The sequence below is a fragment of the Primulina tabacum genome, chromosome 7, assembly GCF_025594145.1.
Source record: "Primulina tabacum isolate GXHZ01 chromosome 7, ASM2559414v2, whole genome shotgun sequence".
Taxonomy (NCBI): Eukaryota; Viridiplantae; Streptophyta; class Magnoliopsida; order Lamiales; family Gesneriaceae; genus Primulina; species Primulina tabacum.
In genome coordinates, this window is record NC_134556.1 from 32,301,360 (window position 1) to 32,321,711 (window position 20,352).

The window sequence follows — 20,352 nt, forward strand, 5'->3', positions numbered from 1 at the left end:
TAATGTATGATATGATTCTGTCAAAAGCATCCAATGTATATTTTTTGTCCCCTGGGATGTCTTATTTGAATTTTAAATTATGCAATATTGCATATTATATTAGAAAGCATTTTTATTCCATTTATCTTACTAAATTTATCTACTCCAAAATTGAATTCTGAAATGACTCCTCTTTTCAGCACATTATATGAGTTGAATCCTTCCAATATGTGATGTTCGTTTAAATTTAGATTTGTTTGTTTTTATGAACTACCTACATATGTAAACAAAGAGAACAACGAGACATTAAGTTTGAAATATGTCTTTCATGATCAAGAAGCAAAAAATATTATTCATCTATTTGTACAAAATTTTAATTATTACGTATTACTAATGTGATAATTTTCTTCTATATTACAAAGTTCACGGATACATGGTAGTATAAAATATCCCGTAAGGGAAATGATTAAATCAATTTTAAATAAAGTACGCATCTTATTAGAAGACACCTTATAAAATTTATTGACATTATTTTGGAATACACATAATAAATGTTAATAAAAAAACTTTTCTGATTTATACATAATTTACTTATGATCGCATGTTTCGATTTTCTTTCGGAATAATAAGCTGTTGTGTATATTATGAAGAGATTTTGTAGATAAAATCACAACCCATTTGGATAAAGATATTGATGAAACAATTATTGTTATCATTCAAATGTGTCAACACGTGTCATGTCACAAAATTGTTTATGAATGTGGATTTAGACGAAATTATTGAATTTTTAAAAAAGTATTTCTCATTAATTTTTTTGAATGTGATTTAAAAATATTTTTTTATCACATGTTAAAAAATAATAATATATAGCTTTCCGAAAATTAAAGAATTAAATATGTATTAAAGTTGGTGGTCGACATCAATACACTAAACACGATAAGCATCATGTCATTATCTTAGGCTAACACAATCTAAAATTTTGATATATGAGAGTGATTATTAGACAAAAAAATTAATCGACATGCGTTGTATTTATAATTATATTATTTTTCAATTTAAATAGCTATCCATTTTTCACTTTTTAATAATATCATCTCGTGCATCGCACATGTTAAATACTAGTTTTTTTTAATAAAATGAACTCCATCTTGATTAGCAGCCAAAGTTGATTTCTCAATAAGATGAATGATGCAGCCAAATTAAAGGAGATTATAAAGTGCAGAAAAAAGTCTTAGAATGGAGATTATAAAACGCAAGCACCTACAACGAAAAACAAAGCTTATACATACATTCAAAATCCAACAACTTACCAATTTTTTGCCGACCTACCAATCGTATAATGGAGCATGTATGATTTACCTTCAACAACAACCGATTACGGCTTAGACAGCCATTCTTCTCGATCTCCTATAGGGGTGTCAAAATTTGACACGACCCGTCAACCCGACACGATCCAACACGAAAAAAATCAGGTTTGGGTTGGGGTTTTTCGGGTTCGGGTTGTTTTCGGGTTAGTGCCATGTTAGGCGGGTTTTGGGTTGGGTCGGGTTGGGTAGCGGGTTGACCCGCGAACTTTTTTTTGAAAATCTTACCTATATTTTTATATATTGTATACTTGAACAAAATTTATTGTACATTTATATGATAAATTTTCATCATTTAATATTTATTTTGCATATTTTTATTTTTTTAATAATTTTTTATTTGATTTAGTAAATATACTTTTAATTTTCTAAGATTAAATTTTCAAATTTAAATCGAAAATTTTGTTATTATGTGTTTAAATTAAAATATTATTATTTTTTTTCATTTTTTTGAATTTTTTAATTAATTTTTTTTAAAAAAATTAAAAAAATTCGGGTTAGGCGGGTTAGACGAGTTGAGTCGGGTTATACGGGTTCTTGTTTGGGTTGGGGGTTTTCGGGTTACTTCGGGTTCGGGTTGAAAAAAATAAAAAAAATTTCGCGGGTTGACCCGAAACCCGACCCGACCCACCCGATTGACACCCCTAATCTCCTAATCGCTATAGAAGATCTAAAATTCCAGATCTTGCTTGACGATATTTTTTGGGGTAAAGTTGTAATTTACCTTATATTTTAAGAAGATGATTGTTAATCTACCTAAAAGAAACGGATGTTTTATCAAGCAAGTAGGGTTTTTTTTTTACACGGGCTTTTTGATTAGTTGGGCCAATAAAAAATGAGGCTTAACAATCTATCCTCCACTTATCACCCATACCAACATAGCCTAAGAGAATTGTTATACACAATCAGCTGGACAATGGTGTTCGTTTATACAGAACCAAACTGAATTTTCGGTTCTCCCAAAATCTGAAATGAATTGAACTATTTGGTTCGGTTAAAAACTGAAATACTTTAGGTTTAACCGATTTTTCTGTTCTCCCGGAATCTGAACCGAATAAAACTGTTTGGTTCGGTGTAAAATTGAAATATTTTTAGATTTTATCTTTGGATTTCGGTTCAACTGAATTTCCTTTGTTATTTTTAAATTTATTTACATATATTATTAATAAAAATAAATATCAAATTTTTTAAAATTTATTTAAAAGCTAAAAAATGATTTGAAAAATATATAATAAAACAAAATAGATTTTCGATTCGGGTAATCGATCAAAAAAATCAAACTGAAAACCGAAAATCCGAAAAACCAAAAAACTAACCATGTATACGTAGCAAGATTTAACTAGCAATAAATAATGACTTGTGTAAATTGCAGTAAAAAAAAAACCCTCATTTCCTTCAACGATTTTCACTTTTTTCTCTCTGATGGGTGATGATTTTTCTCTTCGTTCTTGTGTTTTTGCTTCATATTAACAACATGGTATTTTTTTGCGAATATTTACTGACCCGGGTTTTTAAAATCAATTATAATTGATCCGTTTTTAGCGATATGTGCTAGAAATGCTCCAATTACAACTCATCTCTTTTGTGCGAACGACATTCTTCAGTTTGGACACGCTGATGTTCTCAGGCAAAGTATTTACATTATTGTGATTTTTTAGATGATGGTTTTGGCAAAAGGGATTTGCCGGAGGATTGATACAAGGCGAAATGTGTATTGATGATATCCTAGTGAATCGGGTGAGTTGAATCGAGGCAATCCACCGGATGATAATACAAATGTTGTGTTGAAGAAAATGAGCAAGGGATATATTTGTGAGCTATGATTCCACTATGACCTGCAGACTAGAAGATGAACTCGTGAATGGGCGTCGGAGGAGTGTCCGGCGTAACCACTCCGATGCTTATGTCAGCAGGTGAAGAAGAAGGGTAAAATGACTGTATATGTGTGAATATACGAGATTGCTTGAGAATTCAAAATTCCAGAATCTGTAAATGAGAAGTATACCTGCTATTTATAGGAGGAAATCCCATTATTATCACTTTTTTCTCTTTGATGGGTGATGATTTTTCTCTTCGTTCTTGTGTTTTTGCTTCATATTAACAAACATGGTATTTTTTTTTGTGAATATTTACTGACACGGGTTTTTAAAATCAATTATAACTGATCCCTTTTTAGCGATATGTGCTAGAAATGCTCCAATTACAACTCATCTCTTTTGTGCGAACGACATTCTTCAGTTTGGACACGCTGATATTGTGATTTTTTAGATGCTGGTTTTGGCAAAAGGGATTTTCTGGAGGATTGATACAAGGCGAAATGTGTATTGATGATATCCTGGTGAATCGGGTGAGTTGAGTCGAGGCAATCCACCGGATGATAATACAAATGTTGTGTTGAAGGAAATGATCAAGGGATATATTTGTGAGCTATGATTCCACTGTGATCTGCGGACAGGAAGATGAACTCGTGAATGGGCCCCGGAGGAATGTCCGGCGTAGCCACTTCAATGCTTAAGTCAGAATGTGAAGAAGAAGGGTAAAATGAATGTATATGTGTGAATATACGAGATTGCTTGAGAATTGGAGATTCCAGAATCTGTAAATGAGAAGTATACCTGCTATTTATAGGAGAAAATCCAATTATTACCTAGTTTTCAGTGCTCACCTGCTAAGTATGGTAAGGCGACTGTCCATACCCTACTTCTGATAACTTTTCTGACACGCCAAACTCATGTAGTTCTAACAGTAATGGTTGCCAAGCACAAGGTAGCCCATACTGAAACACTCGAGTGTGGTGCGCTTCTCGAGGTAGCCCGGATAGAAAGTTCCCGGGAGCTTGCATGAGAGCCGGGGCTCCTGAATGTCCGGGGAGAAAATGTCTCGGGCATCCCCTTACCTGAATGCTGAAAAAAGCTTAGAAATGTCAAACTCTACCTCCTCCACCTCAGGGGTGAACGCGCAAGGTTCATCGGATTATGAGTCAGCGGCGGTTCGCTGTGATTCCTCTTCTTCCCCTCCCCGCAAAATTTCTTTGACTATCACTCCTCAAAAATCGAAGAAATCAAGGGTTAAGCCCTCTGTTGCGGGCTCCTCTCGAGCTTCTAAGAAGGGGAATGGCAAAGCCCTAGCTTCCATAATCGGGTGAGCTGAGTCGGGGTAATCCACCAGATGATAATACAAATGTTGTGTTGAAGGAAATGAGCAAGGGATATATTTGTGAGCTGTGGCTTCCACTGTGACCTGCAGACAGAAAGATGACCTCGTGAATGGGCGTCGGAGGAGTGTCTGGCGTAGTCACTCTGATGCTTAAGTCAACAGGTGAAGAAGAAGGGTAAAATGGTTGTATATGTGTGAATATACGTGATTGCTTTAGAATTCAAAATTCAAGAATCTTTAAATGAGAAGTATACCTACTATTTATAGGAGAAAATCCCACGATTACCTAGTTTTTACTGTCCACCTGCTAAGTATGGTAAGGCGGCTGTCCATACGCGGCTTCTGATGACTTTTCTGACACGCCAAACACATGTAGTTCTGACAGTAATGATTGCCAAGCACAAGGTAGCCCATACTGATAATCTCGAGTGTTGTGCGCTTCTCGAGATAGCTCGGGTAGAAAGTTCCCGGAAGCTTGCATGAGAGCCCGGGCTCCTGAATGTTCGAGGAGAAAATGTCTCGGGCATCCCCCTACCTAACTGCTGAAAAAAGCATTCTGTATATTGACTCTTATTTGGGCTATCCATTTAATTTCTCGGGTCATCCGTGACCCGGGCTCTTATGGGGGTATCACCACCAATCTCTTAAATAGTCGGGCTAGAGCCCCACTCGCTGTCCCGATCAGTCATGCTTGGTCTTCAATAGAAAGATAATCAACTCCAGATTATGAAAGCATCAGGGGCTTCAAATATCCCAGAGATGGGATGACGTCTCTCGGGCTTTAAATAAGATGTCGGGGCCTCATGTCTCCCGAACTTTGGATATTCTTGTCGTTTAGTATTCTCGGGCAGTCAGGCTGATGTCATGATGATGTATGCCCTAGCATTCCAACGGTCCAAAATGTTTCGTATCCCAAGAATATGATAAGTCTGACGCCTCGATATCCGTGCACGTCCTTTCACATATCTGCACAATTTCCATGATGCATCCTAGCCATCCGATTCGCCTTTAGATCAACGGTGGAGATCATATCCCTTACTCCTATATATAACAACACACTCCATTCATTTTTCACTTTCTGAAATTTCGAATTTTCTCAAGATTTCTCCGACTCACGGCGCTTTTATCCAACTCCGACGAACTTCCCACCCTCAAGCCTCCATCTCCGATTTAATCTCACAAGTTCCTTTCGTATTTTTTTAGAAATGTCAAACTCTATCTCCTCCACCTCAGGAGCGAACGCGCAAGGTTCATCGGAGTCTGAGTCAGCGACAGTTCCCTCCGATTAATCCTTTTCCCCTTCCCGTAAAATTTCTTTGACTATACCTCCTCAGAAATATAAGAAATCGAGGGTTAAGTCCTCTGTTGCGGGCCCCTCTCGAGCTTCTAAGAAAGGGAAGGGCAAAGCCCTAGCTTCCCTAATCGGATGAGCTGAGTCGGGGTAATCCATCAGATGATAATACAAATGTAGTGTTGAAGGAAATGAGCAAGGATATATTTGTGAGCTATGGCTTCCACTGTGACCTGCAGACAGGTAGATGACCTCGTAAATGTGCGCCGGAGGAGTGTCTGGCGTAGCCACCCCGATGCTTAAGTCAGTAGGTGAAGATGGAGGGTAAAATGGCTTTATATGTGTGAATATACGTGATTGATTGAGAATTCAAAATTTCAGAATCTGTAAATGAGAAGTATACCAGCTGTTTATAGGAGGAAATACCATGATTACCTAGTTTTTAGTGCCCACCTGCTAAGTATGGTAAGGCGGCTGTCCATACCCTGCTTCTGATGACTTTTCTGACACGCAAACCCATGTAGTTCTTAAAATAATGATTGCCAAGCACAAAGTAGCCCATACTGATACACTCGAGTGTGGTGCACTTCTCGAGATAGCCCGAGTAGAAAGTTCTCGGGAGCTTGCATGAGAGCCCGGGCTCCTGAATTCCCGGGAGAAAATGTCTCGGGCATCCCCCTACCCGACTGCTGAAAAAATCATCCTGTATATTGACTCTTATTTGGGCTATCCATTTAGTTTCTCGGATCATCCATGACCCGGGCTCTTATGGGGGTATCATCATGTATGTTTTTAAGGATCCTTGGTTGCTACGACCAAAACTTTTCAAACCTATAACAATTCAAACTCCTAAACAGGATCTTCTACTGGTTAAGATTCAGGGGTTTGGGATTGGAATAGGATCGAAAGTACTCGATGGGAAGTCGATCACGACGATGTCAGATGCATTCCACTAGGGGAAAACACACATACTGACACTTAACATGATTGTCTGGCACTATATTCGAAAAGAGGAATACAATCTATCGAGGGTTATGAAACAATGAGTAATGGGCTCAGCTGCAGGTAGTAAAGGAGCTAAAAAAAACTAGATCACGTGGATTCGTCGTAAAGTGAAGATCCATATGTGGAGGGTGGTTTTAGGTGGATGACAAGATGGCATGGTTGGTGAAGTAGATTTCAAACAATCTTGCATCAAATCTTTCTAGACTAAAGCTGTCATATTTAATGGAAAATTTTGTATGAGTTCACATCATGGTTTGCACCTATAAATAAATAGCTTACTACTTCATTTATATCATTACATCTTCTCAAAGCATCCTTAAATAATTACAACAAATAAAAATAAAAGGGTTTTTTCTTGGATGTTAGATTATTCTCTCGTGTGAGTTAAAGAAAATATTTTCTCGGTTATACACGGGGTTGAGATTATAAGAGATTGATGTTATATTCACTTGTAATATTTTCTCCCTATAATAAAGATTTGTAGTAGTTTCGTGGACGTAGCTTATATTAGGTAAATCACGTAAATCTTTGTGTTCTTGTTGATTATTTTATTCTGTATCTTTGGTAATATATTATGATCATGATCGACATCATTTCGGTGTAAATCCACAACAACTGGTATCAGAGCCTTGTTATAAAATTTCTTAAAATTCTGAATATGCTCTATGGTTGCAGCTTTACGTGATCTTCCACAGCAGAAAAGATTTTTTTTTTATTTTTTGCAAAGACTAGAGAAAATATGGCCGGAGATGATGGATCGTGACCGGGATTCAACAAGTTTGATGAAACAGATTTATCATTATGGCGGTTACAGATTAGAGATTATCTGTAGAGCAAGAAGTTGCATCAACCTCTATCTTAAAAAAACCCAAAAAAGATGGAGGATGATGACTGGGAGCTCCTTGATTGACAGATATTAGGTGTAATACGATTGACCCTAGCGAAAAACATAGCACATAAACTTGGCGGAGGCACAAACCACAGAAGTGATGATGCTCATTTTATCGGACATGAATGAAAAGCCATCAATAAACAACAAAGTACATCTCATTAAAAAGTTATTCAACTTGAAAATGGGAGAATGTGCTTTGGTATCTAAACACATAAATGAATTCAATACGATTTTTTCTCAGCTAACATCGGTTGAAATAAATTTTGATGATGAGATTTGTGCACTTATCCTTTTGGTGTCTTTACCAAATGTTTGGGAACCAATGCAGACAGTGGTTAACAACTCTGTTGAAAAAAAAAATCTACAATTCAGTGATGTCAGAGATCAATTCTTGTTGAAGAAGTTCACAAGATGGATTCAGGTGAAAGAACATCATCGAGATCTACTCTAAATCTCTTGAACAGAGGAAGGAGTTGGAATGACGAAATGAGTTCTAACCAATGGCGCGGTAGGTCAAATTCAAGAAATGGAAAACACAAAAGCAACTTTATAAAATATTTGAAGTGTTGAAGTTGTAGTGGAACTGGTCACTTGAAATAGAACTGCAAGTTAACAAAGAATAATGCAAATGCTATTAGTGAGGAGGTACATGATGCTATATTGCTATCCATGGAAAGTCCGTTTGATTCTTGGGTTATGGACTCATGAGCTTCGTTTCATTCCACTTGTAATCGTGATGTATTATATAATTACATCACTGACGATTACATAAAGTTTTTCTAGCTGATAGAAAACCTTTGGAAATAGTTGGTATGAGTGATATCCATATGATGATGTCAAATAGATCTGTCTGAAAAATCAACAAAGTCAGACATGAACCAAAATTGACACGCAATCTGATCTCGGAGGGATAGCTCGATGATGAAGGTCATAATGTGACATTTGGAGATGGTTCTTAGAAAGTGAACAAAGGAGCCATGATTGTTGCTCGAGGAAAGAAAACTGGGACACTTTAAATGACTTTCAGCTACATATATATATTAACAACCGTGGATGCTGGAGCTAATTCAAGTCTATGGCATTGTAGACTTGGGTATATGAGTGAGAAGGAAATTAAGATGCTTGTATCAAAGGAGAAGCTACCGTAATTAAAGACCATTAACCACAAGTTATGTGAAATATGTATCTTTAGAAAGCAGAAAAATATGAGCTCTTCAAAAGGCGGTAGAGGACCGAAAGCATCAAAGTTGGATTGGTTCATACTATGTATGGGGACCATCTCTTGTCACATCCCTTGGAGGCTCAAGATATTATGTCACGTTTATCGAAGATTCGAGTCAGAAAGTTTTTGTTTATTTTCTTAAAAATTAATCTATTGTTTGTGAGACCTTTAAAGGTGAAAAGCCATGGTTAAGAATGAGACCAACATGAACGTGAAGTGCTTATGATCTGATAATTGTGGTAAATATGAAGATGATAAGTTCAAGAAATATTGTGCACATAACAGGATCAAGATGGTGAAAACCATTTCTCATACACCTCAACATAATGGTATATCTGAAAGGATGAACATGACCCTGAATGGACATGCTAGGAGCATGAGAATGCACTCTAGATTACCAAAATCATTCTGGGATGATGTTGTTAACACTACAACATACTTGTTCAACAGAAGAACTTCGGTTCCTCTTGATTGCAGAATACCCGAAGAGGTATGGAGCGACAAAGAAGTAAATCTTTCTTTCTTGAAAGTGTTTGGATGTTTTCCTATGTTCATATTGACTCAGCTATCAGAACAAAGCTTGATCCGAAATTAAACAAGTGTTTTTTTATTGATTATGGTGATAATGAGTTTGGTTAACATTTTTGGGATGACCAAAATCGGACGATCATTCGGGGCATAAATGTAATCTTGAATGACTAAGTATTGTACAAGGACAAATCAAGCGTTGCAGCTAGAATTGAATGTCCTGAAGTCAAGAAGACTGATGAAGTGTCATTTACATATATTCTTCTGAATGAGTTAAAAAGCAGTAACCAAGAAGATGAAAAAGCAATTGAACAAGATGATGACCCACAAACTTCGGTGATTGAACTAAGAAGATTTTTGAGAACAATTAGACCACCGAGAGACACTCTCCTGCACTTCACTATATTTTTCTGACAGATAAAGGTGAACCAGAGACTTACAAAGAGGCAATGCAAAATGATAATTCAACCAAGTGGGAGTTAGCCATGGAAGATGAGATTGATTCATTGTCATCCAATTAGATGTGGGAATCGACAGAATTTCCACAAGGAAAACAGACAGTACACAACAAGTGGGTGTACCGGTTAAAAGAATAACATAATGGTAGCAAGAGGTATAAGGCAAGACTTGTTCTAAAAGGTTTTCAACAAAAGGAAGTCATTGATTACACTGAGATTTTATCTCAAATTATTTAGTTAACCACTATCGGGACTGCACTTGGATTAGTGGCAAAAGAAGATTTAGATCTGGAGCAGTTAGATGTAAAGACGAAATTTCTTCATGGTGACCTAGATGAAAAATTTATATGAAGCAGCCACAAGGCATTGAAGTACGGGGAAAAGAAAAAATGGTATACAAACTTCAGAAGAGATTGTATGATCTCAAACAAACTCCAAGACAGTGGTACAAGAAGTTTAATGGATTCATGAGAAATAATTGTTTCTTGAGGTGTCAGGCTGATCACTGTTGTTATGTGAAAATTTTTTATGCTTTTTATATAATTCTACTGCTATATGTAGATGATATACTAATAGCAGAAGCTTATTTGGATGATATTTATAAAATCAAGAAAGAGTTCGAAAGAATATGCTATGAAGGATTTGGGTGCTGAATGCAAATCCTTGGAATGAGACTCTCAAGAGATCGAGTGAATGAAATTTTTAAGTTATCTCAAGAAGAATATGTGAAAAAAGTGATAGCAGATTTAACATGGATGAAGCTAAACACCCCAGTACTCCTTTGTCTAGTCATTTTAAATTAACCAAAACACAATCACCATCGACGGAGAAGAATCATGCTTATATGAACAAAGTTCCATATGCTTCTACTGTCAAAAGCCTCATATATGCAATAGTGTGCAGTAGACCAGACATAGCACATGCAGTTAGAGTTGTGAGCATGTTTATGTGCAGTCCAGGATGCAGAAAAGTGCCACTGGGTGGTGATTTAGATGCAGAAAAGTACTCGAATGGTGATATGGATGCAGTCCAGGATGCATAAAAATACTTGAAAGGTACTACTAATTTATCTTTATATTTCAAAAGATCAAATTTGGGCTTATAAGATTTCGTTGATGCTGACATCGGTGGTGATCTGGATGCAGAAATGTGCCACTGGGTATGTGTACACATTAGGTTGTACGACAGTAAACTGGGTATCTAAGTTGCAAAAGATAGTTGCGCTTTCTACTACTGAAGTCGAGTACGTTGCAGCTACAGAAGCTGACAAGGATATGATATGGTTGAGGTCCTTTATGGAGGAATTTAGTCAGAAGCTTGAGAATAACACGTTAAATTATGACAATCAAAATGCTATTCATTAGCAAAAAACCATGTTTATCATGCTAGAACGAAGCATATACATGTTCGATATCATTTTATCATATTAGTTTTTGAAGATGAAATCTTGATGCTTAAAAAGATTCTTGGAAGTAAAAATCCAAATGAAGTTCTCATGAAGTCAGTAACCATTGACAAACTGAAGTTGTGTTCAACTTCAGTTGGACTGCAAGTATAAGAGATGATAAATGAGCTGCTACATTGATGTTGTTCAAGAGAGAGAAATGTTAGGCAAATGACATGATGACATGGTTGGTGAAAAAATTTCAAACAATTTAATGGAAAATCTTTTATGAGTGCACACCATGGTTTGCACCTATAAATAGGTTGCTCACCACTTCATTTATATCATCTCATCTTCTCAAAGCATCATTAAATAGATAGATCAAATAAAAATAAAAGGGTTTTTTTATTGACTGTTGAGTGTTCTCTTGTGTGAGTTAGAGAAAATATTTTCTCTGTTATACCCGGGTTGGAATTGTGATAGGTTGAGTGTTGTATACACTTGAAATATTTTCTCCCTATAATAAAGATTTGGAGCAGCTCAGTGGACTTAGCCTATATTGGAAAAACCACGTAATTATTTGTGTTCTTGTTGATTATTTTATTCCGTATTTTTTGTACTATATTATCTTATGATAGCCATCATTTCGGAGTAAATCCACAACAGAGGGACTCTCAAATTCCGTCCTTGTGCGAACCAATTTGAGATCATGAGGGATCTAGATGAATATAGAATGCCCGCAATGCAAAGTTTCTCTTGAGGATGTATCACATAACTTCTGGCACTGTCCGAGAGTAAAGAAAATCTGGAAGCTGACATATTTTGGCCCATTTTGGATAGTTTCCCAAGTGGCTCATTTGTAGATCTATTCAGCTGGGTGGAGGAGAATGGGATTGGTGATGATTTGGAAATTTGTGTTTGAAATTTTGGAGTGTCTGGATTGATATGAACGATCTGGTTGTGTGAGGGAGACATACTTGCCAGCACCTCTGATTTCAAAGCGACTCAGATTAATACATTGCAACCATCGTTTGCATGAAAACTCAGAGTGAATGTCGATGCGTTAGTAGAAGACTCGATGGATTACATTGGCGTAGGAGTTGTGGGTAGCAATAAGTAGGGTCAAGTATTGTTTGCGTTCAACATATGTTTTCTGGGACATCTCTCACCACACTTAACATAAACTGTATTTTATGATCACATGGAAGAGTATGGAAGAGTTTGTATCGAATAAACTATTTATTACGATTTTCTTGTGCTCGAACTGTGGCTTGGAAACAAAAAAGTATTGTACGTGCTTTTTTAAAATATTAAGCTCTATCTTTAAAAACGGTCCGATCGATCGAACTTAAATATTTTCATATTATATAAAATAGTAATATAATATAATGGATAATATATTTTAAAACCTAAAATATGTATATGAATAGAAAAAAATATATATTTATCAAAATATAAAACTAAATAATTATGAATATGTTCAAAATATCAATTGTAGTAATAAAAAAATAAATCTACTAATATAATATTTAAATAAAGTCTAAATTCCAAATAATCAAGTCTAAATTCCAAAAAATCAAGTAAATAACACATCCGATCCGACCGGTTTTTGATCATGTTTTACCGGTTTGACTCTCAAACGGTTTTGATGGATCGAAATTGTTTGAGCACCCCATACATATGATGCTTCAAAGACACGAATATTTTCAATGAGCTGCAATAGATCATGTTCTAAGAATGTGTACATCGATGAATTAAATCGAGTTTAGTTACAAACCAAGCGGAAGACACTCGAAATAATCATTCGTTAAGAAAACTGATCGATTTTATATATTGTGTAACTGAATAACTGAAAATTACATGGGATTCGTTTTGGCTTATATCAGTTCAGTTATTGACAAAACTAAACTGATATCAGATGAACTGATCAAATCAGTTAAGACCAAAAAACAAGCAGTTAAACATAAATAACACAAGATATGTTTAGGGATGTTCGGAGATTTCAACTGCTCCTACTTCACTCCTTCTAACTCCTCGGATAGGTACCACTAGAAGGCTTTGATTAATTACAACAAGTGTAATAACCCACCCAGCTTAAGACTTACCCACTGCTTAACTGAACTCCTAGTCTAGACTAAAGGCAGAACCTTCCAGCCAACACTTTTTTAACGTCTGTGTGTCAAAGACTATATACACATGTTTTACGTCTTTGTGGAATTTGAGTGGTGTTGTGTGTGTGTGTGAACTGATCTCTGAAAACTACCCGAAAGCGTTCTTACACACTGAGAGAAATATGCATCTAAAACTAAGCTGATAACACATTGAAGTGTTCCTTCTTGGTTGATTTCTTTTTCAAAGCTGATAAGCATTATTCGTGCTCTCTCTGTATTTTATCTTTTCACTCATCAACTCTCATTTTTTTTCTTCAGAGCTTCGGCTTCTATTTATAGGCGTTTGGCTGAACGTACAGTGAAACTCAGTGAATGAATCCGTTGCAGTTTGAATTTGTTCCCCCAAGTAGATATCTGGGACATTTGGCTTTAAGCACTGCTGCAACGTCTCTTATTGTACCTTGATCATACAATAGCTTTTGTACTTTTGTGCACAGTTGGATTAAACTTGTCGTATCTGCAAACTGGCTCGCTCCTAACTGATGTTCTGAACTAGTCAGTTGAACTGGTGAGGTGAAATCAGTTGACTCGTCAGCTGAACTGATTTCACTGATTCAGTTGAACTGGTCAATTGGGCTCTTCATCAATTGAAAACTTCATCAGCTGATCGGGCTTCTTAAGGTCTTCTGTTGAACCACCTATCAACTGGACAATCAGTTGAACTGCTCTTGATACTTCAGTTGTACTGGTTCAGTATGATCAATCAGTTGGCACTTTCAGTTTGCGGCTCGATAGCTTCAGTTTAAGCTTGGTAACCGATCAGTTCGAACTGTGATCAGTTTCAGTTTCTGCATACTTAGGTAAACTCATTAAAAACAAATAAACAAGTTTTGTTAATATAAAATATAGATTGCGAACATGAAATGTTCCAACAATTTCCCCTTTTTTTTATGATCACAAAACTTGAACATTTAAAGCGATTTAAAATAAATTTAAAAAGTTAATAACTCTCCCCCTTTGTGAGAATAAGAAACGTTTAACAACATTAAAACGAATAAAAGAACTTTCAGTTCGAGGGATTGCAGAAAGAAAAACTCTATCTCAACAACTGAAAAAAATGATTTGCAAACAATTTTTCAGTTCGAGGGATAGCAAATTTAAAATCAGTTTTAAAGAATAGCTCCCCCTCAAGAACTGAATCAAAAACTCCCCCTCAAAAATATAATCGTTGCGCGATTTTAAAAATAAGTTTAAGAAATAAACACTCAAGCAGTTAAGGCAACATATAAACTGGAAAAATCAATTCAGTTAAATGCAAACTAACTAGATACACATGATGTTAATTTAATCCATTACGCGTCCCTTGTATTAATATAAAGCACACCATCTTATTTAAGGGAATTGCTACTACACATAGCAAATATCAAATAACATCAAGTATCAGTCAGTTTATATAAAATATAACTGAGTGTACCAACAATTGGTCGCCTAGAATACTTGGAATGCTGCATCGATTTTGAGTTTATTTTGCCATAAGAACAGCTAATTGCTTGGAATTGATCTCTGTGCTGGATAACTTGGCTAACTGATGCAAACTGGACTCAACTTATGCTGAACCGCAATGATCAACTACTAGGATCTGATATGGAAATGAAGCGGCACCACTTCCGATGATTAAGCTCCACTTAACTCATCAGTTTCAGCTGGTAGTTCGGTTTCGTCTGTTGATCAGTTGAACTGGTAAGTTGGCAACTAAAATCTTGTCCGCTGATCAGTTTAGCTAACCTGCTGTCAATTGAACTCAAAAATCCTAAGAACAGCTAAACAACAAAATAGCACATCAAACATATAAAATATTATCAGAGGGTTTTGAAAACCATTTTAAAAACATTGTAAAACACATTTTAAAAAGAATATCAATTTTCAAATGACTTTCTTAAAATAGCTAGCTCAGATACAAATTGATGGATCGAAATTGTTTGGGCACCCAATACATATGATGCTTCAAAGACATGAATATTCTCAATGAGCTGCAATAGCTCGTGTTCTAAGAATGTGTATATCGATTAATTAAATCGAGTTTGGTTAAAAACCAAGCGGAAGACACTCAAAATAATCCTTCGTTGAGAGAACTGATCGATTTTATATCATATGTAACTGAATAACTGGAAATTACATGTGATTAGTTTTGGCTTATATCACTTCAGTTATGGACAGAACTGAACTGATCAAATCAGTTAAGAACAAAAAAAATGCAGTTAAACAGAAATAACACAATATATGTTTAGGGATGTTCGGATACTTCAACTGCTCTTATGTCACCCCTTCTACCTCCTCGGATAGGTACAACTTGAAGACTCTGATTAATTACAACAAATGTAATAACCGACCCAGCTTAGGACTTACCCACTGCCTAACTGAACTCCTAGTCTAGACTGAAGTCAACACCTTCCAGCCAACACTTGTTTAACGTCTGTGTGTCGAAGACTACATACACATATTTTACGTCTTTGTGCAAGACGGAATTTGAGTAATGTTGTGTGTGTGTGTGACAACTGATCTCTGAAAACTACCCGAAAGTGTTCTCACACACTGAGGGAAAGATGCTTCTTATACTAAGCTGATTATACGTTGAAGTGTTCCCTCTTGACTGATTGCTCATTCAAAGCTGATAAGCATTATGTGTGCCCTCTGTATTTTATTTTTTCACTCGTCAAATCTCATTTTTTTCTTCAGAGATTCGGATTCTATTTAGAGGCGTTTGGCTGAACATACAGTGAGATTCAATGAATGAATCCGTTGAAGTTTGAATTTGTTCTCCCAAATAGATATCTAGAACATTTGACTTTAAGCGCTGCTGCAACTTCTCTTATTGTACCTTGATCGTACAATAGGTTTTGTACCTTTGTGCATAGCTGTATTAAGTTTGTCGTATCTGCAAACTGGTTCGCTCCTAACTGATGTTCTGAACTGGTCAATTTAACTAGTCTTGAACTGGTGAGGTGAAATCAATTGACTCGTCAGCTGAACTGATTTCACTGATTCAATTGAACTAGTCAGTTGGGCTCTTCATCAGTTGAACACTTCATCAGCAAACCGGGCTTTTGAAGGTCTTCTGCTGAACCACCTATCTACTGGACAATCAGTTGAACTGCTCTTGATACTTCAGTTGTACTGGTTCAGTTAGATCAATCAGTTGTCACTTTCATTTTGCATCCTGATAGCTTCAGTTTAAACTTGGTAACTGATCAGTTCGAAACTTGATAAGTTTCAGTTTCTGCACACTTAGTTAAACTCATTAGAAACAAATAAACAAGTTTTGTTAACATCAAAATCAATATTGCGAACATGAAATGTTCCAACAGGTTTGAAGTATATTCCAGAATTGGTCGGTCCGATTCGTTTTGAAAACACTAGTAGCAGTAAAGGAGAGAGTTTTGAAGGCAAATCATTCTTAAAATAGTATTTTGATTGTCGAGATACATGCAGTGACAGTAGTGAGGGCAAATAAACGCCACTTTCCTTTTCCGCACCAAAAAAAACATCCTTCTCCTTTTCTCTATGGAAGAACCTTTAGCAAAAGATATAGGAACCTGATTTCGCGCATGACAGACAGTGGCGGAGTCAGAAATATAGCTTTACGCAGGCTTGAATTTTAAACTCTAAATTTTTTTAATATTTTAAATTGATCTACCCGGGTTAACCTCATATTAATAAAAAATTGTACAAAATTTACATATAAATTTTTTTAAAAAAAATTGGGTCACCTGGGCTAAAGTTCGGGTTTCCTACCATGTGGCTCCGCCACTGGTGATAGATGCATCAATTCAACATTGATTATCTAGATGCTTTACCTTTATAATTTAAAGATGATGTTAACAATGACTTATTATCATGAAGTTTGGATGAATATTCTATAAAAAAACCTATATGTCAGGATCGAGATTAGAAATTTAGATAAGGTGAATAAATTTCTTACGAATTGTTTCGATTGTGTTAACAATGTTAAGACTTTCTTCTTGTCAGTATATTTTTCAGTAAGTCAATCAGTGTGAATTATGCAGAAGTAGCCCTATTGAAACTTGTTTGAAAAAATGGCTTTCAGTTGGATGGTTATGAGAAAATAAACCAAATGATAAATGAACCGCATGAATGTTTATGGATGTTCGGATATTTCAATATTCTGTCACCCCTTCTTCCTTGAGGAAGGTTTGAACTAAAAGACTTTGGTAATTACAAGTGATTTGAAAGTACTAACTTCAGAGCAATAGAGTTCCTTGTTCACAGCTTATATGAACTAAATAGTAGAATTTTGTGCACGAATATGATCCTTGATATGATCAGATAAATAACAAATCAGTGTGTGCTTCTTCTTTAATCCGACTTCTTTTAATATTTTTTCAAAGAGATTTTTCTTTCTTTCAGTCGAAGATTGTTGCTGCTGGCTGGTTCAACTGATCCTATATATAGTCCCAATCTTCTATGGTAACTTGTACAAAAGATAACCGTTCATGACTGAAAATGTACTTGTTATCGATTCATTGTCCTTTTTGGTTTTACTTGACTTATGACAGAGATTGTCACTCTGATCATTAACACTGATCGATAGAAACAAAGAATGTTGTATTATTTTAGGTTTTGATCTTTAATCATTCATCGGTAAAGGTCCTTGTAACGATCTTATTTAAAGTGATAGTTTGTCGGCTTGAGTTAAATCAGAAGTTTCTTAATCAGTTTGGTAAGTTGATTTTTACGTTGGATATCAGTTTGGGCTTGCGATCAGTTTGGTTGCAGATTTCAATTTCTTGCTCGAATTCAGTTGGGATCTTTTTACCAAACAACAAAATTATATGTTCCAACACTATCCACAAAATAATAAGATTACAAATTGCACATTGTAACACATTACAATACATGTTTATCCTTATGAAATCACAAGATTGCTGAAAACCTCGTATAACTATTAACTTTCCATGATTTCAAATTTTGAGTACACATATCCCTGAGAACAAGTATGGTCAAGGGATGAGTGTTCAATATTAAAAAACACATGGAATTCCTAAATTATTTTTTGACAGGAGGTATTTAGCAATCTCGAAATTGTACATAAGCATTGTGTGCAGTTGTTTTAAAAAAAGATATGTAAATAACAGCATTTTTTAATATCATGGATGACCAAAGTTGAAAAAAAAATGATAACGAAGAGGACCTAAGGACCAAACCGTGTCTTAAACCCACAATGCCTGATTCTCCGTAATCCTATCTTACCATAACACAACTCGAGCTCCTTTTCCTGCTCTATCCACCAACGCTACGGACTCGAGTTTGACTTTCAGCCCGTAGAGAACTACAGCAGCCCCATAGGCAATCCAAGTAGTACCTCGAAGCCCATATTCACTCACCGTGCAACCCACGAGTACATTCCCTAGCAGAGAGTTGAAAACCCCGACATCATGCGAAGATGAAACAAGCACGATGATGGCAAGCCACGCCACCGCGAGGTAGAGGAACGTCACCACTTGATGGAACGATGTTATTCTGAAGAAATACTGAAAAAGAATGGTTCCCGCCATCCCAAACGCAAATTCAACCCACTTTTTTACCTTACTTCTATTGAAATTGAAGACATTTCTCTCTGGTGGGAGCTCATTGTTTTGTGAGTACTCTTTCCAAGAGGAAATTAAACAAAAAAAGAAGAATGAGCTAAAGCTAGAACGATGAGATTAACCTTGATATCTGCATCGATCGATGGCCAAATGAGATTCGAAAAAGAAGAATAAAACTTGAAATCAAAATTTTACGTACCTGCGATTACGCCACAGTGGGGATGAAGCACAATAGTGTACAGTAATAAAATGGCCGAAGAGACTCGGATTAAGGTATTAAAGTTATGCATCACTCCTGGAGAAACAGAATCTGAGAATGTCCTTTCTGCCACATCTAATCCGATCTCCATGAAAATGTAGCCAATTGCCCAACAAAACCAGAAGAAAACCCTCGCAGGAATCTCCATTTTCCTTTTGCTTCAATGATTCATGGCCAGAACAGTCATTTATTTATTTAAACTAATAGGAAATGAAGAGGAAGCTGTGTGGACACACGGTTGATGAAGACTTGGGAATCCACAGCCGGCTTTAACGTCAAGCTCATCGTTTTTAATATATTAATAGATGATATATTGAAACATATTTTGCTGTTATTATAAATTTTTTTTTGTTTTTTTTTAAGATGTTATTATAATTTTGTATATGAAGTACAAAATTTATATTTATGCATAATATATTATTATGTTATTAAAAGATTTGATAGATATTATGAAACATCACCACAAAGAAATTGTTCATACACATCGATTAAAAGAGAATGTTTTTAATCAAACTGTTGATTTTGGAGAAAACCGTTGTTTCTTACGTGCTAAAACCCAAATCATTTCTTAAACAAAGTGAAGAAAGAAAGAGAAGCTCAATTCCCAAATTTTATTTCCCTTCCCCAAATCGATTCTTCTTTGATTTCATGCCAGCGCCATCGTTCACCACCAAAAACAACCCGACGACCGCCATACGTGATAACCTTCGAACTAGAGCTTTGATCTCCGGAAGCCCAAATATTCAAGCTCAAAATCGCTATCAAAGCCTCGTCGCTACTCAAAGTTGTGCAGGTTCTGTAGTCGCAATTTCTAAGGTCATCTCTAACCGCAAAATCTATTTTGGTGTAAATTTTACACTAAAATAGTGCGATTTCTGCATCAAATACATAATCCATCTCCAACTCATTTAGTTCAAATCTTACACCAAAAAGAATATTATCGAAATATTCATTTTATTTTACATATATTAATTATTATATTTTATTTAATAAATTTTAAATTATGGATATTGTTTATATTACATATATGAATTTATTGTATTTGAATTATGTGTTTAAAATTGCATTTGTATTTCAATGATGTGTTTCAATTTAGT

The 20,352-nt window shown here is 35.6% G+C and overlaps 1 protein-coding gene across 1 annotated transcript; it reads right to left on the reverse strand.

Moving 5' to 3' along the window:
* Positions 1 to 18,395: 18,395 nt before the first annotated feature.
* On the reverse strand, positions 18,396 to 19,528 carry LOC142550869 (uncharacterized). The gene is made up of 2 exons (XM_075659913.1): positions 19,196 to 19,528; positions 18,396 to 19,055 (listed from the first exon to the last, which is right to left on the reverse strand). The coding sequence occupies exons 1-2, from the start codon at positions 19,401 to 19,403 to the stop codon at positions 18,655 to 18,657; spliced, it is 609 nt and encodes a 202-aa protein (XP_075516028.1). The 5' UTR covers positions 19,404 to 19,528; the 3' UTR covers positions 18,396 to 18,654.
* Between the last annotated feature and the right edge of the window lie 824 nt (positions 19,529 to 20,352).

Bases quoted from the DNA above. Each gene is read 5' to 3' on its own strand.
- LOC142550869 (XM_075659913.1), bottom strand. From the start codon at position 19,403: ATGGAGATTCCTGCGAGGGTTTTCTTCTGGTTTTGTTGGGCAATTGGC. The intron at 19,056-19,195 runs GTACGTAAAATT...CCTCTTGGAAAG, and splicing joins CCACTGTGGCGTAATCGCAG to AGTACTCACAAAACAATGAG.